A 24758-nucleotide genomic window follows, 5' to 3' on the forward strand; every position below is an offset into this window, starting at 1 on the left:
AAGGAACAGTTTAAAGGCTGTTAGTTATATTTCAGAACTTCAATAGTCTGACCATATCCACAGGTGTGTCATGGGCTCCAAATCCTTCTCCACAGATATCCTTTGACTCTTTTTTGAGGGCCATATATTATCCCTTATTCTTATTGTCTATGTGTGTTCTTTACAGAAAGACTCAAATCTTTCTCCAGTAGTGGAAAATGATTTTACCCTTTCTTCCTACTAGTTCTCAGCGACCACCTTCTTCAAGAAGTGAGGTAGAGGATGTCCTTCCTTAATCTCCCTGCTTACTGATGCATTCATTCTTGTGAACGTGCTGACATCTCCATCGATACTCTGCCCCACTTCTCCTCTCTTGCCTGCACTCAGCCATCACTCCAGCTCCTTCTTCATCCTTTTTGTTGCCTGAACCCCTCACGTATTCACCAAGGGTCCAGAAGCTCTGGGTCGTCCACATCTGCTTCCTTTAGATTTTCCTCTCCTGCCTGTTTACATTTTTCCCCCTCTGTTTAGATGAAGCATTCTCAAACTGTACTGCATGTTAGATTCATTTGAGGAGGTTTTAGAAACCGTTTTGTCTGGGTCACATTCTTATCAATTAAATTAGAATCTCTGTCAGTGGGACTCAAAAATCAGTATATATATTTTTGTTACCCAGATGATTGTGATAGGCAGCCAAGTGTGAGAATCACAGACTTAGATCACTCCCATAAGCTTCAGCTATGTCCTTCCTCACACCAACTTCTTTGTTGAAGAACAATTTCATGACCTACTGTCATGAGAAATAAACAAACAATAATAATTTTCTAGTAATCATTCACTTCTCTTTCCTCTTTCATAATTAAAATTTTCAAAATTATTTTCTATTTATAATGTCCTTCTTTATCTCTTCTCTGTACATCGATGATCCCAAATTTATGTGGCTCAGATGTCTCTTCTAGCCAGAGACACAAGCATTCAGTTTCCCATTGGACCATCAATTGTAATAGCTCATCTGCAACTCAAACATAGCATCCAAAATTTAACGTTTGGTTAATCACTGTACTTGACCCTCTTCAATATCTATCATCTCATGAAAACCCATATCCATCTACCCACGCACTCAAGTCAGAAAAATAAAGGAGGCATCTCTCACCCTTTTCCATACCTAGATCTGACTAACGTATTACCATGCTTCCAGAGAATACTTAATACTGGCTTCTCCTCTTCATCTCCTTCCAGCTGTCATCCATCCATCTTCCTCAACATCTTCCACCAGGATGTCTACAAAACCTTCCTTGATGATTACCCAGCTTAGTGTCATGCCCCTCTCCTATCCATTCTCCACAATGCAGCCATGTTATTTATTTATAATATAAGCAAGATGGTGTTACACTCCCACTGAAAATCTTCCAGTGGCTTCCTTCACTTTTAAAAAGAAGAATTCATACATCCTTACTGTGAAGCAACATCAGCACTACCTGGAAAGGTGTTATCTTCTAGTTATTAGAATCATTCATTACTTCCCTGTTCATGGTTGTATGTCACTGTTACACAATCTCATACGTATTTTTCTTCATGATACATCACACTTTAGAATCATAGAATTATTATATTTCTGTCTGGATATTTGATTAGTATCTTTCTCCCCCAATAAATTGTAAGTTTCCATAATTGTATGTTTTACTTTTCATCTTATTCTCGGTGCTTAGCCAAGTCACTGGACATAGACCCTTGGGCTAAGACACAAAGAAGACCAATTCTGGTTCTAATCAGTAAGTATTGATTAAATAGATAAATACATTATATGAGTAACAGACTATACATTCTCAAGTGTAAAATGAACTTGATAAGTTAAATAACTCACCTAACATCTATAACTGGGTTTTTATCTCAGCTTTGCCAAATACCAGCTATGCATTTAGTTTGTCTTCACACCTTATTTTTATATTTATGGTATAGAAAAAAAAACAGAGTAAAACATTTAAAATTCATATCCAGGATGCTAGTATAAGTTATGTACTGAATAAATGACAACCAAGAGAGAACGGATGAGAAGGGTTAGTTAGGGGCTGGGGTCCCCTGCTCCTCTTTCCACACTGTCTTCCCACTTTCAAGATCCCAACATCTTTGTCTCAGCCTTTATCCACCACCCAAGGTGAATACTGGAGTGTGAGTTAATTACATTGAGACATCTGTGCTAAATAAAAAGCTTCAGAGGCTGCTTGGCTAGGTCTATACGTGCGTGGAGCAGTAAGTCTGTAAGAATGAGGCCAGGATTTTAGGCATCAAGGGCTGCAGATGGGAAGTATGGATTTGGGGAAGAGGAGCATGGGCAAACTCTCTAAATTTAGATCACAGACAACCTCTCCTTCTTATTCAGCTATTTGTACCCTGATTGCCTTAGGATTTTGAAGCTTATAATGAGGTTCTTACAGACCTCTGTGTGAGAAGAGCTGGAGCCCCAACTTACCTCCCCAGGGCAACTCTGCTGGAAGGGAGGAGAGGGGTGGGTGAAGGATTTAACAGGGTGCACACTCGGCACACAACCTCCCCGCCTTGATCTCTATAAAGCTGCCTCTTAGGAGTCCTCTGTGCCCAGTTAGTCCTGGGGCTCAGAGGGGCTGGGGCAGCAGGCTTGCACAGCATCTTAAGTGGATGGCTCCCCTGTGCCCTGGATCTCTATTCCTTAGAGGTTTCAGAGAAATTAACAGTTAGAAGTGTATTATTCTTTAATATATAGAAGAGGGAGTGAAGCCCAGAAGGAACCCATTCAGGTAGCCAACAAACAGAGCTGGATTTGATCCCAGACCCTCTGACCTACCAATTCCCAAATTAGAGCTCTTTGTACTCACTATCCCACAACTCAAATATATTTCAAAATGCAAAACAGCATATCCACTAAAAGCCTAATTATTTATAGTCAGCAAATAGAGGAGTACCTAGCTGGCCCAGTGGGTAGAACTTGTGACTCTTAATCTCAGGGTTGTGAATTCAAGCCCCACACTGGGCATGGAGCCTACTTACAGTCAGCAAATCGAGTGGCCATCCTGGTTTTCCTGGAACTATACTAGTTTTAGCATAGAAAATCTTGCATGGGTGAAAGCCCCTCAGTCCTGCAAACTGGGACAGTTTGCCACCAAACATCCAGATCTAGATTCAAAGCCAACTTCTTACATGTCCTTAAAAACATTATTTAATTGGCTCAAGTTCTTAATTCCTCATTTGTAAAATTACAGTATAGATTCTTATAGATCCATTTGACTTGAAATTTAAGATCACATGCTAAGTGGTTCTGAAACAGGAACTACTGTAATGGCTTATTAATTTTTCATCTGCCAAGAAAGAATTTGAATAGAAGATGAGATAACCAGTGGGCTCTGGGGGCCCTGGGGACCTTGAGGACAGGCAGATTGTCAAGACACTAATTTGAAGGTCATAAATGAGGAGGGTCTTTGGTCATCTTGTTTCACACCCAAACTTCTATAATCGAGAAACTGAGGCTCTAAGGGGGAAGAGGCTTGCTGACAGAGAAGTTCTTATAGGGGCAGGATGTGAACAGAATTGTCCTGATCCAATTCTATCCCCACTGGTCATGCTGTCTCTTATTAAGCATGTTAGGAGAGGGAGAGAATAATATGTTTTGAGCTTTAACCAAGTGTCTGGGACCATAATAATTTGCCTGATATTGATTAACTCATTTAATCCTCAGAGAAAACAGATGAATGCATGCTTAAAATGCATAAAATCAGTCCTGGATTTTTTAATAAAAAGACTACACATACAGATTTACAGCAACAAAGAAGTAAAGCACTAAGTATACATATCATACACTATATTTTAAGTAATAAACATTACACTGATATTATATGTTAAAGGGCATATATTTATTTTAAATAATAAATAAATGCATAGGCGTTTGTATATATAAAACCATTCATGGCTCCAATGGAGATCCAGAAAATGAGATTAAATGTCTATTTCTTTTTGTTGTTGTTGTTGTTTTATTTTTATTATTTATTTTTTTATGAGAGACCGAGAGAGAGAGCTCAAGCAGGGGAGGGTCAGAGAAAGAGGGAGACACAGAATCTGAAGCAGCTCCAGGCTCTGAGCTAGCTGTCAGCACAGAGCCCGATGTGTGGCTTGAACCCATGAACCATGAGATCATGACCTGAGCTGAAGCTGGACACTCAACTGACTGAGCCACCCAGGTGCCCCATATGTCTATTTCTTTTTTTTAATTTTATTTATTTATTTCGAGAAAGAGAGAGAGAGGGGGACAGCAGGGGAGGGGCAACAAGATAGCAAGAATGAGAATCCCATGCAGGATCGGCACTTGCCAGCACAGAGTCCAACATAGGCGGGACCTCAGGGACTGTGGGATCATGACCCTAGCCAAAACCAAGAAGCAGACACTTAACAGATGCTCCAGACTAGTCTGTTTTTTTTTTCTTTTCTTTTCTTTTTCTTGTTAATGTTTGTTTATTTTTGAGAGACAGAGAGACAAAGTGTGAAAGAGAAAGAAACAGAGAGAGAGGGAGACACAGAATCTGAAGCAGTCTCCAGGCTCCCAGCTGTCAGCATAGAGCCCAAAGCAGGGCTCGAAACCCTGAACCACAAGATCATGACCTGAGCCAAAGTCGACTTAACTGACTGAGCCACCCAGGGACTCCTGGCTAGTCTATTTCTAATTTTCCCTTACTCTAAGGTATAAAATTTTAGAATCTAGGAGTCGTTAAATGTTTCTTTTGTAAAAATTTTTAACATTTATTAATTTTTGAGAGATGAGACAGAGAGACAGAGAGTGAGTGGGGAGGGGCAGAGAGAGGGAGACAAGAATTGGAAGTAGGCTCCAGGCTCCAGTCCATCAGCACAGAGCCGTCAGCACAGATCCCAATGCTCAACTTGAATCCACGAACCGTCAGATCATGACCTGAGCCTAAGTCCGACGCTTAACAGACTGAGCCACCCAGGCGCACCAGTGTTTATTTCTTGAAAATTAACACAAAGAGAGGAATAGAGGACATGTTGGTAAGTTGTACATCCATAGTCTCTAAATAGTCTTCGGATTGTTTTAAAGTAATGATCTCATATGATCCTTTGACCACAGAATACATGTTCTGGCTCGCCCAGGCTTCAGGTGAGGTGAGGTATGGGGAGTTGAAGTTTGATGCATTCCGCATATGTTCCAGGTGGGAGGATTCTTTGGGGCCCAAATGGGGCCTCCATAGGTAGTTCTGGGGGCCCTCCACAGCCTGCAGCCACATCTGGAAGGGAATGGCTCCACTAGGAAAAGGAAATGCTTGTCCCTTGAGATAAGCAGAGCAGAACATTTGGAAAGTTCCTCTGTGGGGGCCTGGGGGGACATCAAGGCTCAGCTCCTGCCCTTGTGAGACCCAGCACTGGGACTCTCAGGCTATTCTCATCTGCCTGCATCTCTCTGTCTCCTCTTCTCCCTCATTTTACTAAAACCATAATATATATGTTTTACTGAAAAGTTGAAAATACAGATAATTAGGAAAAGAAGTGTTCCCAACTCTCACTAACCAAGACAGCTGCTCATATAATGTGTTATTCCTTACAAACTGCTTTTTCAATGAAAATGTATGAATACGAAACATCAATAGTATATGTCAGTGTTTTTACCAGAAGTGTCAGTATGCCATGCATTCTACTTGAATAGACATTTTATTTGAAATATGGCTCCACAGTGCATTATACATTCTTCCAATTTGTCCAGTGCTAGAAGTCTGTTGTTGCAGCCATAGCTTCTATTTTATTTTTTTTAATGTTTATTTACTTTTGAGACAGAGAGAGAAAGAGCAGGGGAGGGGCAGAGAGAGAGGGAGACACAGAATGCAAAGCAGGATCCAGGCTCTGAGCTGTCAGTAGAGAGCCTGACTCGGGGCCCGAACCCATGAACAGTGACATCACGAAGTCAGATGCCCAAGCGACTGAGCTACCCAGGCACCCCATAATTTTTTTCAGTACTATTTGTCAAGATTATATTTGCTCTTTTGGATATCTTTCCAGTTTATTTATGTTAATATATGTAAAAAGACGGCACCTGGATGGCTTAGCCAGTTGAGCATATCACTTTTGCTCCACTCATGATCTCACAGTTCATGAGTTTGAATCCCATATCAGGTGAGTTTGACCCTACTTTGGGTGAGCCCTACTTCTCTCTCTTCCTCTCTCTCTCTCCCTCTCTCTGCCGTTTGCTCATGTGCACCCTCTCTCTCCCAAAATAAATAAATAAATAAATAAATAAATAAATAAATATTAAAGAAAAGATGTATAAAAAGAATAATCTGTTTCTCAAAATGTGGGGAGAAAAGCAAAGAAAAAGATCTTGTCCTATATACAACTATAATATGTTATAATACTATAATATGTTGGAGATGGTGTGAGTATAATTAAGTTTTAATTTTTTCTTCAATTATCAGTTAATTCTTCATGTATTTACATTTTTTCAGTTTACTTATTTATTTTGAGAGAGAAGGCATGCATACATGAGTTGGGGAAGGGCAGAAAGAGAGAGGGAGAGAGAGAATCCCAAGCAGGCTCCACGTTCAGCATGGAGCCTGATGGTCGCTCGATCTCACAACAGTGAGGTCATGACTTGAGCCCAAATCAAGAATTTGTTGCTTAACTGACTGAGCCACCCAGGCACCCCATGTATTTACATTTCATTATTTTCCCTCAAATACCAATTTATTCCAGGCTTCAGATTACTTATAGAACATGCTACTGTAATTTTAAAAATATCTCTAATCTAGTATTATATATGATTCCTGTGTTTATTTTCCATTTGATTAGATTTTTAGAGGTTGGTCTATTTTGAGAGCTTAGAAGATTGGTCATTGGATTATTTTCAATCTTTCCCATTCATATCATTCATTTTAACAATTTTTAATGTTTTTATGTAGCATTTTACTCTTTATAATTTCTTAAATCAAATTCTTAATTTATTACTTTCTCTTTTTTGTCATAAAAAATACCGCCAACTTTTTTAAAGTTTATTTCTTTATTTTTGAGAAACAAACCTAACATGAGCAGGAGGGGTAGAGATAAGGAGAGAGGGAGGAAGAAAGAATCCCAAGCTGGTTCTACACTGTCAGCACAGAGCCCAATGCTGGACTCGATCTCACAAACCATGTGGTCATGACCTGAGCTGAAATCAAGAGTAGGACACTTAATCAGCTGAGCCACCCAGGTGCCCACCATCAGTTTTTTATAAGACTACGAATTTAAGCAGAATATATCATTGCATATATTTTGTATGTTTTGCTTTCATTCTTCCTTTAAAATTTAATATATGCATTTATATTATTCATATAAATATATACATACATATATGTGAACATATAGAACTTATGTTATAATATACACCTTACTGAATTTTATTAGTATTGAAACCTAGATTACTTAATACAATTTATATTTAATTGCATTTATTTCATCTTTTAAAAGCTAGGTATTGTGTATTATATGAAATAAATCATGACATGCATAGCTATAGCTAATATATATATATTTCATTTGAACTAATATTCTTTTTCATAATCTTCTAAAAAAATTTTATGTAAACACTTAACATGAGATCTACCCTTTAACAAATTTTTAAGTGCACATTATATGATTGTAGACTATGTGAAAAATTCTGCACAGTACATCTCTACAGCTGATTCCTTTTGGTTAACTACAACTTTATGCCCTTAAATTAATAACTTGTCATTTCCCCTTCCCCCCAGCCCCTGGCAACCACCATTCCACTCACTGAATTTGACTATTTTCCGTACCTCATGTAAGTTGAATCATGCAATATTTGTCTTTCTGTGACTGGCTTATTTCACTCAGCAAAATGTCCTCAAGGTCATCCACATTGTCACATATTGAAGAATTTTCTTCTTTCTTAAGACTGAATAGTATTCCATTGTATGGATATGCCCACTTTATCTATTCATTGGTTGATGGACCTTTAGGTTGTTTCCACATCTTGGCTATTATAAATAGTACTGTAACACAGATGTGCTATCTCTGAGATCCTGATTTCAATTCTTCTGGATAAATACCAAAAACCGAGATTGCTGGGTCATATGGTTATGACACAAAAAACCACAGTAACAAAACCAAAAATCAACAAGTGGGACTACATCAAACTAAAAAGCGTCTGCATAACTAAGGAAACAACGGATTTTAAAGGCATCCTTGAAAATATTTGCAAACTATTTATCTGATAAAGAGTTCATCTTCAAAATATATAAGAAACTCCTACAATTTAATAGCATAAAAACTAACAATCTGATTTTAAAATGGTATAAAAGGTAGGATAAACATTTCTCCAAAGACCTACAAATGGTCCTCAGAACAATTCAACATCATTCATTATTAGGGATATGCAGATTGAAACTACAATGAGATATCACCTCCTATTTTCCAAGATGGCTATTACTAAAAAACAAAAGACAAAAAGGATTGGTAAGGATATAGGGAAATATGGACCCAGGCACACTACTGGGAATGTAAAATAGACCCACTGTGGAAAACAATATGGAGATTCCTCAAAAAATTAAAAGTAGAGCTACCTTTGGTGTAATCTTGAGAAATGACTTTTTTTTACCCATTATGACAGTGTTTCCATGGTACTCAGAAATTTCCTTTCTGATGATTCACTTTCAACAAGGACAACAAAAACATATTGTGATAAAATGAAAGACTGGTTATGAGGATGTATATTTTTTATTTAAGAAAGGAAAATAGAGTTTTGTTTCATTTGGTTTGTTTTTGCTCAATTCTGACCCAGTTTATCTTGGCAAAAACTGTTGGCCTAGGTCTTAACTATTGTTAGGCAGTCATCAAACATCTGGTGGTAGAAATCCTAATATTGGTTAGTGACTAAAAAGAAATGTAAAGAGCTTCATCAAAATAGTTTTTAAAAACTCAAAATTGCAGACTAACAATAAATATCCTCTGAGTCTTGGAATTTCAACATGTCTCCTACTTAAACTTTGTTCCCAGTAGTATTTTGCAAAGCCTCCGACGAATCTCTTTGGTTTTGATGGAATAGATGATGGGGTTGAGCATAGGAGGCACAAAGAGATAGATAAGAGACATGAGCGTGTGCACATACTGTGGGGCATGCTTCCCATAGCGAGCAACCATGGACACACCAACCATGGGCACATAAAACATGAGCACAGCACACAAGTGTGACACACATGTATTGAGAGTCTTAAGTCTTTCCTCCTGGGATGCAATGGCAAGTACAGAGCGCAGTATGAGCACATAAGAGAAGAGAATGAGTACAGAATCCAGACCAAAGTTAGAAATGACAATGAATTGACCAAAAATATTGTTGATAGTGATGTCACCACAGGGCAAGTGGATCAGATCTGGATGCAGACAGTAGGCATGAGAGAGTACATGGGCCTTGCAGAAGGGCAACCTCTTCAGAAGGAAAGGCAGTGGGAAAACCATACAGAAACTGCGGATGATAACAGCCATGCCCATGCGCACCACACGGGTGCCAGTGAGAACTGTGGCATAGCGCAGGGGGTTACAGATGGCCACATAGCGGTCAAAGCTCATAACCAGCAGAATCCCAGACTCCATGAAGGAGAAGAGGTGGATAAAAAACATTTGAGCCATGCAAGAATCAAAGCTGATCTTCCGTAAGTGGAAGCAAAATGTGGCCAACACCGTGGGCAGTGTGGAAAAGGACACACCTAGGTCATTAACTGATAGCAGGGACAGGAAATAGTACATAGGCTGATGCAAACTCTGTTCCTCCTTGACAATGAAAAGGATAAGGGCATTTCCAACAATGGAGACAGTGTAGAGGGTACCAAGGAGCAGAAACACCCAGTGCTGGGAGGTCTCCAGCCCTGGGATCCCAGTCAGGGTGAAGGGGGGCAACTCTGAGCTGTTGTGGGTGTTACCTCCCATGTTGGCATTACTGCTTAGACTCTAGGACCACTGTCCTGTAAAGAAGATAAACATGCAGTTTAACTTGTGACCTAGACCTAATATTTGAAGACTCATGTACCATCCAGACCCTTATTTGTAGTATTAATCAATCTTGCTCACCGAATCATCCACCCTTCTCTCATACTGTCACCAAGATCTCTGGAACTGTCTGAGTGTTCTTGTTTATCCTGCTGGCTAAACAGGTCACATTGCCTTCCTTTACACCTGCCTAACACCACATGTTTCTCCTCACATTCAAAACTATGAACTCTTTTCATCAATCTCTGGGCATCACTTTGTTGAAGACCTAAGACTAAACTTTCTTAATCCCTACTTCCATGACTCTTCTGCCCTCTTCCTGAATATTTCACTTATTTATCAAACCATGAACTTTTCCTTTCCACTCTCTTATGTTACTGAAAATTTACTGCCTTATTATAATTCTCCAGCTACCACACTCTTGTATAGCCTGTCAATTTGTCTAACCATCCATCCTGACAAAACATAAATGGGTAGAAATGAATGGTCAGTACTAAATCAGTAGTTCTGGTTTCAATCCTCAAAATTTCCTTCCTTGTACCTCAGGATACCCGAATTGGTTTATTTGCTGCTATCCAAACATGAACTGCATCTCCACAGCTCCCTGAGCAGCCCTGAATGTAAGAACATACCATTCAATCCATCTTCCAGGGCCTGGGACCAGCGATGCCCTCTGCCATGGATATTTGCTGGCCATGGCCAGAAGAGGTAACTTGTCCCCCTGCTACCACCTTCATGGCTATAGATTTATTTCTCCTTTCATGCCCACTTCTCTACCCACCCTGCATTATAGCTTTGTGAATCCTGCTTCCCTTCTGGCTCACCAGCTCCAAGAACTCAGCCATGATTCTCACTCATTGTTGAGTCCCTTCCACACTTAGCAAGGTTTGCACAGGAGATGTACACACTGAGTCACTGATCCCTTGTGGATTTTTGTTCTCTTTGTTTTAAACTGCAAATGCAAAGAATCTGAGCTAACAGGGTTGTGGAGATCCAAAAGTGGACAGTTGTGAGAACTTTCAGGACTTTGCAACTTGAGTTCTGTAGCTTGCTGTCTGCCCCCACCTCCAGCTGCTCATCTGCCTTCACCAAACCTCCATCTGACTCAGGATTCCTTGATCTTCTCTTCTCAGGATGCATTTCCCCTTTTATTCCATATTCTTAGTACCACTTTGTCTTCCCTACCTGGAAATTCTTCCTGTACATTTGCATTTGCCTCTGCATGAAATGTGCAGAAACTCTTGATTTTAGAGTTTCCTAGCACTAGGTAAGGTCCTACCAAGTGGTATCCAAAGTATCCAGTGCCTTCTTATATATGTGCCTCATACCAGCTATTCTGAGAAAAATGAGGGGGTGATTGTTCACTCCAAGGCATCTATATCTGAGTATAGCCTGATGGGGTGTCTCTGCTGAGAAAGTCATTTCTGAAACAGAAATCATGGCAGGGTTTTAGAGAACAAAAGTTATACAGATATAAAATACAGAACTGGGAAGGTTACAGAGGTAAAAGTGTACAGGAAATGAAGCAACCTGACTCAAATTACAGAGAGCCTTTCCTCCTTCCAACGGTCATATTATATCACTCAGGATTTCTAAGTTAGGGGCAGAGTACCTTAGGCTTGAGATTCGTGCATCTGACACTCCAGGTTACCTACCTGAGAGAGCTGTGCACATGGAAGGTGCAGAGGAAGGAAGAGCAGTGCTGGGGGCCCTGCATGCCTTACTCTATTCCCAACCTGTTACCTGTGCCAACTCCACAGCCTGACAATATAAGACTGCATCCAGAAGTCCCTTGAGCTTATATCTGCTCAGGTACTCATGGTCTACTGGGAACATGGAACATGCATAGACCTATTTTAAAGTCAAAGAAATTGGGTTTAGAAAGAACACCTAATGTTTATCTGGAACAAACCAGGCTGAAAATGCAATAACTTTTCAAAAGTCCCACTCATACAGACCAAAGGATTCACTGTCTCACCTAATGCACTCCTAGACTTTCTTGCAGTCACACTGATTATCATGGGAAAAGGTCAGAAAATCACCCAAGCCCTGATAGATACTCATGGCTTTATCAGTATCTTGTGCTTACTGGCCTTTTGTCATATGTCTCTTTAAATTTTTCCATATGAAAAGAAAAAAATACCATCTTTTCACTTACAGCAAGGTAACAATTCTTACCCTAACGTTCTATGATATAAGCTGTATGTTAACAAAAGTAACTATAAATGGAGTCAATCGTTCAACAGTAGACACGATTGTAGTCTTGGGGATTGTGTAAATGAATAAATATAATAATTCATAGTTCAGTGGGGGAGAATTCTAAGGAAATACTTCATCTATATTTCAGTGAATGCAAGGATAAAAGGTACAAGGCAGAATTTAGGAAAGAATAAAGGAAGGGAACTTGCAACATTCTAGTGCAGCCAGAGATTTTCAGATGTGTCTCTTGCTTTTCAAATTATGATAAAATATTATTTAAGTGAATGTGGTAGGCAGAATATACCCACAAACATGTCCAAGTTTGGCACCTATGAATACTTTGAAGATATAATTAAGATTATGGACCTTAAGAAAAAAATTTTGATGAGTGTGCATGGTGGGGAGTGACTTAGTTAGACCTAAATGATTCACATGAGTCCATAAAAACAAAGAACTTTCTAGGCTGGAATCAGAAAACTGTGGCAGAAAAAGTCAAAGAGACTCAAAGTGTGAGAGGCACTTGGCCCAAAATTACTGGAGGGGACTGAATGAATAGCATGAGAGTAGTACGGACAGCCTTTAGGAACCAATACCAGCTCCTGGCTAATGGCCACCAAGGAAATTGAAACTTCAGTCCTATGTTTACGAGGGACTGAATTCAACCAACAACTTTAATGAGCTTCCGAGCAGCTTCTGCTCCAGAAGCCTTCAGTAAGGAACTCAGCCTTGCCATCAAGGTGTTTAATTACCTTGAGAGACCCTAAACATTCAGGATTCCTGGACTTCTGACCTACAGAAACTATGAGATAAGAGATTTTTATTATTTTAAGCTGCTAAGTTTGTGATAATTTCTGACAATAATCAGATAAAACTGACACAGTAAGTCTCAGGCAGAAGGGAAAAGATGAAAAAAGAACAAAAGAAGGGTCATGTCTGGCAGATGAGAAAACACAAACGCAAGTATGAAGACTTGAAAAGCAATACTGGAGAAGAGAATGGGAGACAGAACAAGGAAGGGTTTAGGAGGCTTAAAAAATAAGTTGGAAGGGAGTGACAAATTAATTCATCAAAGCCAGACAATATATAGTCTCAACTGAGAGTCCAAGAAATTTGGAGAAGAGTGACGTTTATGCCACTGCTATACACAGGAGAAAGAAATGTTAAAAACAAGACACCATGTCCAACATTGAGTCACTTATGTCAAGCCCCACACCGCCAAATAGAAACTTAGTGGCAGATTTGCTATTCCAGGAATGGAATCCTAAACCAGTCCATCAGGAATCCCCTCCTGGCACTTGGGACACAATCCACCTGATGGACTTCTTCATCTCCTCAAGGAAAGTAACCTTTCAATAACCAAACCACTTTTTTTTTTGCCCAGCAAAACGTCATTCCCTCTCCCTTCTGCCTGTACAAGTCTTTTGTACAGCTCTTCCGAGCTCCTTTCTGTTTGTTAGATTGGATGCTGCCTGATTTAAATTGATTTTTGATCAAACGAAGTCTTAAAATTTTTGTTTGGTTTATCTTTTAACAGAAGATAAGTGCAAGCTTAGTGATAGGATGTTGAAAATTCTTGTCTAATCCCACCAACATTCTTCTGAAATGAAAGTAAGATCATCAGCTGGGAGTAAGAGGTTAGGGTAATAGATGTCAGCAATTTATGAAGAAAGTATGAGATAGGAAACATTGAAGTGTCTATGACCAATAGTGAGTGTTATTACAGTTGGGGCTAATTAATGAAGCCATTGAGTTTATTACTGCTTTTAATCTGTCCACCCTCTTTATCAGACTACTCTTCTACTCAATGCTTTTTAACCTTGTTGGTAAATTCTCCATGAAGCCCTCTCTTCTCTTGGTTCAGTCTACATTAGTTGCTTCTCAGGTCTCTTATGCAAATAGCAGCAAGGAATGTGTCCTATTATTCTCCTATCCTGAGGATTCCATTTCCTGGATTATGTACCTTCCCTTTTTTTCAGCATCCATATTTGTTTGCTGGGGGTCTTTCTTCCTTACACTTTATTTTAAGGAAAACACTATTAAATTATATACCACTTTTTCATTTCTATGCAACACTGTTTTTCTCTCCTTTCTCTGTTTGTAGAAAAAATTTCCTATTCCGTCCATTGTGTTAAGTACCCTAAATGTTTGGTAGCGATCCCACTGCATGTATGTGAGGCGGGGGAGGGTTTCCCTAAACATCCAAGCAATTCTTTGACATCAGTTTGGTGTCCTATAATTCACTCAATTCTGACAATTGTCTATCCAGAGATAGCCTCAAATCCCACAGGTTAAATGCTCAATCTCAAAAGACTGCCTTTGCTTAAGATGCTGGTAGTTAGCCAAGGTTGTTACCTGTGCTTCTTATTGATTGGCTCTAGATTGGAGTTCCCATGACCTGCTCTTTGGACTTGAGACACCAGTCTTAAGTCCAGGTTGTTACTTGTACTTCTGAGAAATTGCCTGTAAATTGGAGGTTCCCATGACCTGCTCCTTGGGTTCTATTAATTTGTTAGAGCACCTCAAAGAACTCAGGAAACCCCATTTACTCACTAGATGACTGGCTTATTACAACAGATACTAAATGATGTTAAATTAATCAATATCTAGATGAAGAGATGCATAGAGCAAGGTCCTGAACAAGGGATCTTCTATCCTCAGGAAGTTTGGAGTCTGGCACAGTAGCATATGGAAATGTTCTCTTGTCCTAATCTGGAAGATCTCCAAGCCTCCTCTTTTGGGGGTTTTGTAAAGGTTTCATTACACAGGCATGATTGATTAAATTATTGGCCATTGGTGATCAGTTTGGCTTCCAACCTCTTCACCTCCCCAGAAATTACAGGGTGAGACTGAAAATTCCACCCCTCTATTTGTGGCTGTTTCCTCTGGTGACCAACCCTTATCCTACTGTGCTTTCCCCAGTCACCTTATTAACACAAGCACAGTTGTTGGTGGAAAGAAACTTTTATTAATAAGACATCCATTTCACTTTTATGGCCCAGAAAAGTTTTCAGGAACTGAGAACAAGAGAGCAAATGCTATAACAAAAGATGTTCCTTCTCATTGCTCTTATCCCTCAGGAAATTCCAAGTGTTTTGGGAGCTGTGAGCCAAGAGCTGTGGACAAAGACTGAATATCTATGAGAATATATCATCTGAATGACCAAATATGTATTTCTTATAAATCACAATATTGCACACCCTCACAAAATTCATTCCTTATTTTGGGATACATAACTATAAAATGATATGCAAGTTATGATCCTCTCCACCTTTCTGGGGAGAAATATAGTCACATATTTTTCATGGGGCTAATTATGGACATATCCTCATCCAGAAAACAGAAAATAGTAAGGAGACAAGACTATATATGTCTGGGTTTTTTCATTGCTCTGAAATCATTAAGTCATACCTGATCTTTATTTTTCTATGTCTACCCTAGATGTGTTAAAAGTAGGTGAATGAGAAGGAGTCCCTTGTTATATGTTTGTGAGGGTCCACACTGGAAGCACTTTATGAGAGGGAGGTATAGCAACACATATCCTCACATAGCAGTGTGAGGTGTGCTGGGTAGAACCTAAGAAGGGTAGGCACAGAAAGGGATTCTGAGAACTCAACTGAAGCTCCCAAATTGTGTAAAAGGGACCCAGATTCCATACAGTGATGCTCCCTATGCCCTAAAGTCCTCAACTGTGTGCATCCGCAAGGTTCTCATTGAACCAGCACCAACATGGAGAATGCCTTAACCTTCTGTTCCATAAAATAAATATCTTGACATTTGCTTCCAACAACTCAAGAAGACACAGACTTGGATGGTTCTTGGACGTACTTCAGGCTCATAACAAGTGGGTGACTTTGGTTTTGCTTAAAGAGACCAGATGCAATTCATGTGACAAGAAGAAATTAAAGAAGTCAAGAGCTCAGATCAGATGTATCTGATGACATGTATACCCAGAGCCCTGTGAGCATGTTGGGAGTAATCATAGTTCTCTTCAGTAAACCAGGTCACAGTCTGATGCTTTATTATCAGATTGGCTAGTTATAGATCCAGGCAGAGTCATGAATGTTCCATCTAATGGAATGAACAGAAGAAGACTTAAACAGCAAATACCTGCTGAGTTTCTTGTAGACTAGGCAGATTTCTAAGGTCAAGAGAAGAGTACTGAGTGTTTTCATTTATAGGATGTGATATGGAAAATAGCCCAGATGCTCCCAGACAGCTTTTCACAAGTATGGAAGTGAGCCAAATAGTTGCTTCAAAGTCCATCAGATTGAAAGGAGCAAGCAAAAGTAATGTCATTGAAAGCATATATCGTCCACTTATTAAGGCAATAACCTCATTATAAGTCATATTTGTGACAGGCAGTATCATTAAATAACAATATTGTTTCTAAAAATATTTCTTTAAGCACCTGCTAAAGTAAAGACACAGTGCTGGCACTCCATTGAAATTGCTATAAGTATTCTCTCTATATGGTATATAAGTTCTGAGCAATATAAATATGCAAGGTACATTTGTGGTGTTTTTGAAAATTGCAACTACAATTTATTTTTTGTTTACTCTGGCAAGATCCATAATTCATATGGTATTTAGACTATGAACAATATAAGTCTTCATATAAAATTGTTTTTTAATAAAATTATGATCCATTTTAAAGTATTTTAGGATATGGTAATTTATTGAAGCATAAAGAGATGGTTGGTAGGAAAATTTATGCAAATATAATCACTTATTAACTCATTTGTTTTTACTTATTTGAATATGTCTGGTATATTTCAGGCCCTCTGTTAGAGACTAAAGAGTATAAATATACATAATATATGGTCCTTGTGCATGAGCTGTTTACAGTCTGGTGGAGGAGACAAACTATCCCAACTAACAGATATGATTAAAGTACATTCCGGGGCGCCTGGGTGGCTCAGTCGGTTAAGCGTCTGGCCTCCAGCTCGGCTCAGGTCAGGATCTCACAGTTCGTGGGTTTGAGCCCCGCATCAGGCTCTGTGCTGACAGCTAGCTCAGAGTCTGGAGCCTGCTTCTGATTCTATGTCTCCCTCTCTTTCTGAACCTCCCCTGCTCATGCTGTCTCTCTCTGTCTCTCAAAAATAAATAAAAAAAATTTTTTAAAAAAGTACATTCCAAGGACAGTGGGGACAGAAAGAGGTAGAGAACAGTGCTACTTAGGGTTCAAGAAAGTCTTAGACAAAATATTTATTCAGACTCTGGTTTATACCCATGATGCTTTGAAGCTAAACACTGAATTTTGTATTTATTCTTGCTAAATAAAAATAATATAAGCAAATGAACTATATGTGTTATTATATAATTCTAAGGCAGTTTATTTTATTCAGTTTTCAAAACAAAATATGAGGTAGATAAATCAGAGATTGGTGTCTCCTTTTACAGATGAGGAAATTAAGAGTGAGAAGTTCAGCCCACTTACTCAAGAAGTCACCTCTTTGGATGGGTTAAGTAACCTTATCATGCTGACGTTTTCACAATATATACATGCAGTAAGTCATCATATTGTACACATTGAACCTATACCCCATTATATCTCAATAAAGCTGGAAAAAATAAAGGGAAAAAGGGTGTCACCTCTTATTTACATTTCTCTCCATAATCCTGAGGGACAGAAAGAGAGGAAATGCTTCCTGATATGAGATTCTGATTTTAAAAAATGTATTATTAGTTCATATGTATATTTGTTAATTTATTCACTTATGATTTTCTTCTTTTATTTATCCATTATTCTTTATTCATCCATTTTTTCACTTACTCTTTCATTATTGCTCTAGCATCATCAGATATTATCTGAATGGAAGGTCTATAGTAGGTCTGATGGGGATGGACAGAGTGGCTGACAAAGTTGCTGGGTTAAAGAGCTCAAATTCCATAAGGGGAAAGCGATAGATATGAAAGAGTGAAGAAAAGGTCATAGGAGAGAGAGAGAAGCAAAGGACTGTTGAGTTCAATGGAGGTAGCAGATCCAACTGCCTGCATATTTCAGCATCTCGCATGTGAAAAGAATATACCAGGAATCCTAAAGTCTAATTCTGACTATTTAAATATTGTAGCTGTTCGATTAGTCGGGACTCTCCAGAGAAACAGAACCAATAAGATGTGTATGTAAAGAGATTTATTATATTAATTATAAGAAATTGGCTCTCATGATTATGGAGATCCCAAAGTCTAGACCTAAGAGAATTGTTGGTATACTTCCAGTCCAGATTTGAAAACCTGAGAACCAAGAAAACCAATGGTATAAGTCCAAGTCTAAAACCAAAGGCAAGAGAAGACTAACATCCCTGCTTTGAAATAATCAGACAGAGATCTCTTTCTTTTATCCTTGGACTTTTACTTTATTCAGGCATTCAGTGGATTGATGGAGTCCACCTACACTGAGGAAGGCAATTTGTGTTACTCAGTTTATCAGTTCAAATGTTAATCTCATCCAGAAACACCCTCACAGATACACACAGAAATAATGCTTAACCAAATATCTAGACTTCTTGTGGTCCAGTCAAGTTCACATGTAATATTAACCATCACAGCTGTGAAACTCTAAAACTTTACTTTTCAAACAGCATGATGGGAAGAGCTCTGGCCCCTGAAAATATCAGAAACCAATCACCCAAGCTAAACTTGCATGATAAAGATGTGATATCTATCCCATAATTAATCCCTCTTTGCCCTTGTCTTTTTCAGAATTGTGCAGGCACATAACCAGAAGTCCTAACCATGTCACCAAGTATCTTGAAAATAGTTCCCTACTTCTTCAGAAAATAATCTCACCCTGTAGTGATATTTGACATTCTATGGGTTATTCTTGAAAAGAGACCATTTTTCTGTTTCTAAAGGACATTTAAATCATTGATTTATTGATAAGATCCAATATGACCCTGACAGGTGTTGGCCCAATATACCAAACTAAGTGATTGTTCACTGATCCTATACCTTAAAGTGTAGCACTAACATTCTTTTGATTGATCATCTCTTCCCATGGTGTCTGGATGGTTATACCTCCAAGACAAAATCCTTCAAGGTTTCTAGCTCTACCAGAGTCAGGACTTAACCTTATAGAGCATCTTGAGGAGCCTGCAACGTATCTCCTTTGTCTTAATGGAATAGATGATAGGATTGAGCATGGGAGGCACAAAGAGGTAGAGAATAGACATGAGGATATGGACAGCATGGGGCAGGCCAGCACCAAAACGATGCACAATGGACACGCTCACCATGGGCACATAGAGAATGAGCACAGCTAGGATGTGGGACACACATGTGTTAGGGTCTTGGTGCGCTCCTCTCTGGAGGCAATGGTGAGCACTGATTGCAAGATTAGTACATAGGAGATGAGAATGAGCACAGAGTCCAGGCCAAAGGTGAATAGTACAATGGACAACCCATAGTGGCTATTGAGGGAGACATCAGTACATGCCAACTTTATCATATCCACATGAAGGCAGTAGGCATGGGAGAGGATGTTCTGGGGATGGCAGAAGGGCAGTCTGCGTAGCAGCAATGGGAAGACAAGGATGAGAGCAAAGCTTTGGAGGACAATACACAGTCCCATTGCCACAATGCGAGCATTAGTGAGCACTGTCACATAGCGCAGTGGGTGGCAGATGGCCACGTATCAATCGAAGCTCATAGCCAGAAGGATGCCAGATTATGTCCATGAGAAGAGGTGGATGAAAAACATTTGGGCCAAGCAAGCATTAAAGGCGATCACCTGGGCACGGAAGCAGAGGGCAGCCAGCACAGTTGGCAATGTGGAAAAGGACACTCCCAAGTCATTGACTGAAAGGAGAGATAAAAAGTAGTACATGGGCTGGTGCAACCTCTGCTCCTTCTTAACAATGAGGAGGATCAGGGTGTTTCCCACAATGGAAATGGTGTAGAGCAGAAGGAGAGGGAAGGATAGCCAGGATTCCATGGCCTCATTCCTGGGAAGCCCGTCAGGATAAAGGTGGGAGCATTAGAAGCATTGATCTTGAAGTAACCCATGAAAAGCTAGGGACATTTGCAATCAGCCAGTCCAATTTGTTTCTAAGAATACTATTGTTCCTGGGGAGGAAAAACAACACAAAGGTTTATAAACTGTGATTACACATAGATTTTAAACCTAAAATACACTGGGATTGGGGTGCCAGTTGGTTAAGCATCTAGGTTATGATCTCATCATTCATCAGATCGAGTCCCACATCCAGCTCCATGCTGACAGAATGGAGCCTGTTTGGGATTTTCTCTCTTCCTCTCTTTATCCCTCACCCATATGTATGTATGCACTCACTCTCTCAAATAGAAAAGAGGATGGATTGGGAGGATGAAGAGGAGGTCATAAAATGCTGGCCACCAACAGAAAGCTTTCTTTCTTAGATATCTTTCAGAAAAAGAGTAGATTAGGACTCTTCAGGATGGTTGACTAGCCCATTAAGTGTCATTGGTAACCCTCTGGATACCTTCAATGTGGTCATCATCACCGCTGTCCTTCAAATGCCTCAACTTTCATAGCCATGATCTTAGCTAAACCCTAAGAGATATTCACACTTATGGATGAGGAACCAAGTGTTCAAGAAAGGAGAGAGAAATAGTCCAGGTTTTCTTGGAAGGCAGTTACACAGCTAAAACTAAACTAAAATTCAGTAATCCAATTTATACCATTAGGAACTTATGTGGTCTACAATCCCACATTTTACACTGGAAGAGTCCATGCAGGGCCCTTGGAAAACCAAAATAACTCAAGAGGAATTAGAGAATATTATTTAAGAACATGGTGTCCAAACATTCTGGGTTTGAGTTCCAGTAACATTAGGTAAGTTTCTTAAACTCTCTTCCCTTGTTTCTTTGCTTTTAGGGCAGGTATTAAAGAAAGTGCCCTATGGATATGGATACATGCATACGTAAGATAGGAAGAGAGAAATGGAGACAGGGAAAGAGAGAGAGAACTTGGACTTAAAACAGGTCCTGCCCAAGTAAGCATTATAAAAGCACTGCTATTAATGTTATTATTTAAAAGTATTATTTTAATAGCATGTTTTGATGGAAAATAAATAGCACATTGTGCTTTCCAAAAACACAAAAGTCACTGAATATATTTATATTAGACTTAACTATGTATTTTTAAATCATTTGTTATTACATGATAGATTGTGGTACAGACAAGCAGAAGTAAATTGCAAAAAGCTTGAAAATTAAGAGAGAAAAATTATAATACTGAAAACATTCTATCAATTCCCTTATTTTTTTCCTATGAGTTGTTAAGGAATAGCATTCTTTGATTTCTATAACACACCATTGTTTTCCACCTCAGTGACTGTCCAAGTTCAACAGGGAGTAGAAAATGAGAAACACTGCCTGACATCAGCCCAAGCCAGGTTGTGAGAAGAGGTGATAAAGGAGTATTAATTTTCCATCTTCCCTTTTGGTCTCCTGCACTGTGGAATTTCAGAAACAACCATTTAGGGAGGGAGCCACATTTAGGAATATTTCATAATATTCTATGGCATGGCCAGAAAACATTGCATGCCCTGTAATAAGTGGCTTTACATGCTGGTTTTGGGATTTAGATGTTAAGTGCCCTCTACCTTTCATGGATGGTTCCTAACACTTGAGTGGAATTATTCACCATTGAGTAATTTATTATTTTATGTAACCTTTGGGGGGGAAACTTGCTTTTTCTCTGCCATAAGGCATATATTATATCAATGAACAATCAAATTAGAAACCAGAGAGTAATTCCTTGCTAGATGGATAAGATTCTCAGACAAAGCTTCAGAGAACTGCTGCTGTGGACGGGGATGCTAAGCAGCAGCATTGGACCTGAAGAGGTAGGAGAATGAAGCAGATAAACCCTGGGAAACCTGTACAGGATAATGAGCTCCCGTCAGGACCACACAAAGAAACTGACTGAGGATTTTAGAGGAGATGGTCTTAAGGAGATGCATGTGTCACTATCTTCTTGAGCGCCTGCCCGCCCCCCCCGAATTTATCCCATCATGCAATGTGTTCCACTATAAGGAAGTCTAAAATTGTCCCAAGTAAAAGCCTGCTCCTGCAGAGGGTCAGTTTTAATACCTCCTTCCTGTCCTAATTAGAGGTGATAGAGTTCAGCTGAATGTTCTGCTCTGTTCCTTATTTTCTCAGTGTTCATGCAAAGCAAGAAGAGGGGCAGAAGATGAAGACAGAAATGATAACTTGACAAAGAGAGAAGAACTGAAGGGCAGGGAAGAGACAGAGAAGAGAGGATAAAGAATAGAAAGGAAATATGGAAATGGGAGAATCAAGTGAGGGGAAAAGGATGCCAAACTTAGGGAGACAGTGACTAGAACATTAAAGATGGAGAGGAAGAAAGAAGACAAACAAAGCCAAGAACACCTCTTAAGAACACTGAGCACATTACAAGGTGATGTCCCAGCTGTTCCATGAGGGTGCGCTGGGTTTTCTCCAAGCTAGACCAAGGCTGTAGAAGGCTCTAACACACCACATTTCACAGGAGCTGCCTTTCAGGCTCTGGGAAGTGGAGGGGCTATGGGAAGCCATTCATATCCCCCAGTCAAATTCTGTTGGGAATAGGTTCCTCACAGCTGGAGCCCAGCGGACTCTACTTGCTGTCTATTCCCATAGGTGATTCAGACCTATTTGTGAAGACCGAGGCAATACCTCCTCTTTTCTCAGCTGAGCAGGGTTTACCTGCCCCCACATCATGTCTTCATGGCTCCTGAAACCTCTTAAGGATGAGTTTTAAGGCCTCTCTGGGAGATGAAAAGTGTGAGTGGCAGGGGGCTCAGTGATTGTAAATAGTAAGCTAAGAATATAACTCATTCTTCCTAATCTTCAGCTCCAGAGTTTCTTTCCCCCAAACCATGTCCCTACTCCAGGACCCTTTTCTTAGGGGACATTCAGAAGCAAGAATGTAGGGTTGGCTTGGATCATAGGTGACAGAAATACAATAATCATCAATGATACTGGGTGTTTACAAAGTTTCCTAAACTCCTTCAAGAGCTTCATGAACATTGCCTCTTTCTATTCCAGCAAACACATTTAGATCAAAATGCTCACTTCTCACAGATGAGAAACATGAGTCCCCAGGGTGTTAAATTAGGTCCAAAATTATATCACCAAGTGGCAGAGCTACATCCAAACATAGACTGTTCATTTATTCACTTAATACTTTCAGAAAACCTGAGAAAATTTATCCAACAATGACCCTGAAACATCCTCATATGCCTGCTAATCACTACCATCTTTATCTCTTGCCCCATTTATCCTATCTTTCATATTTGATTGTCTTTCTTGCCTTTGTCTTATGCAAGCTCCCTCAAAAATAACTAGAGAAAACAGAGAAGAAAAAAGGATAAAATAAATAAAAATTATTCTCTCTCATCCTATGACTGAAAATGTCTGACTTTTCCATACTGCCACTAGCTAATATCTGGGAGACAAACCTGACTCCTTCCTCCACCCCCACCAAACCCAAGGCTTGTATCTGCTTTATGCACAGAGTCACATTTCTGATATCACATATATAGCTGGCTCCCAGGCAGTCGAACTTCTTAGTTTCCAAGATTACATGATTCTATTACTTCCTTTTAAAAGTTTTGCTACTAATATATAATTCCCATCCTATAAAATTCAGTTTTCAAGTAGACAAGTGAATGATATTTAGTGTATTTGCAAAGTTATGCAGTCACCACCAATTTCAAATCGCAGAATGTTTTAATCACTCTGAAAAGAAACTTCTGGCCGTTGGCAGTCATTCCCCATTCTCATCTACCCTAGCCTCTGGCAACAACTAATCCACTTTCTGTTGCTTTGGACTTGACTATTTCTGAACACTTTATTTAAATATAAGAAAATGTGCTGTTTTTTTTGTGTCTGGCTTCTTTCACTTAGCACATTTTCAAGGTTCATTATGTATCAGTACTTAATGTATGACAAAATTTCCCATTGTATAAATATACCACATTTTGTTTGTCTATTAGTCACATGCTGGGATTTGGATTGTTCTCACTTTGAGGCTACAAATAATACTTCTTTGAATATTAATATATAAGCTTTTGTGTGAAAATATATCTTCAGTTCTTTAGAGTATGTACCCAGGAGTAAAATTGCTGAGTTACTTGGTAACTCAACATTCAACTGTTTGAAGAAAAGCCAAAAGATTTTCCAGAGTGGCTTCACCAATTTACATTTCACCAGCAATGTTTGAGGATTCCAATTTCTCCACATATTTGCCAACTTTGGTATTTCCTGTTCTGTTTTTGTTTTGTTTTGCTAATATAAGTATAATGGTATCTTGTAGAGGTCTTGATTTGCATTTCCCAAATGATCAGTAAAGATCAACTTCCCTCCATGTACTTATTGGCTATTTGTCTGTTTTTGACAAAATGACAATTCAAATCATTTGCTTATTTTTAAATTAGATTATTTGACTTTTTGTTGTTGAGTTGTAAGAGATCCTTATATATTTTGGGTATGAAACTATTGTTAGATATATGATTTGTGAATATTTTCTCCCATTGTGTGCGTTGTCTTTCCACTTTCTTGACACTGTCCTTAAGCACAATGTGTTTTTT

At 39.2% G+C, this 24758-nt stretch overlaps 2 protein-coding genes and 1 pseudogene across 2 annotated transcripts in view; 1 reads left to right on the forward strand and 2 right to left on the reverse strand.

Moving 5' to 3' along the window:
* The window catches only part of LOC115271632 (olfactory receptor 52D1-like), a 56771-nt gene that overhangs the window by 12459 nt on the left and 19554 nt on the right, over positions 1-24758 (forward strand). The window lies entirely within an intron of this gene.
* LOC115306626 (olfactory receptor 51I2-like) lies at positions 8977-9924 on the reverse strand. The gene has a single exon (XM_029957147.1). The coding sequence runs from the start codon at positions 9922-9924 to the stop codon at positions 8977-8979; it is 948 nt and encodes a 315-aa protein (XP_029813007.1).
* Positions 19242-20187, reverse strand: LOC115271630 (annotated as a pseudogene).

Source organism: Suricata suricatta, chromosome 11 (genome assembly GCF_006229205.1).
Source record: "Suricata suricatta isolate VVHF042 chromosome 11, meerkat_22Aug2017_6uvM2_HiC, whole genome shotgun sequence".
NCBI classification, from domain to species: Eukaryota; Metazoa; Chordata; class Mammalia; order Carnivora; family Herpestidae; genus Suricata; species Suricata suricatta.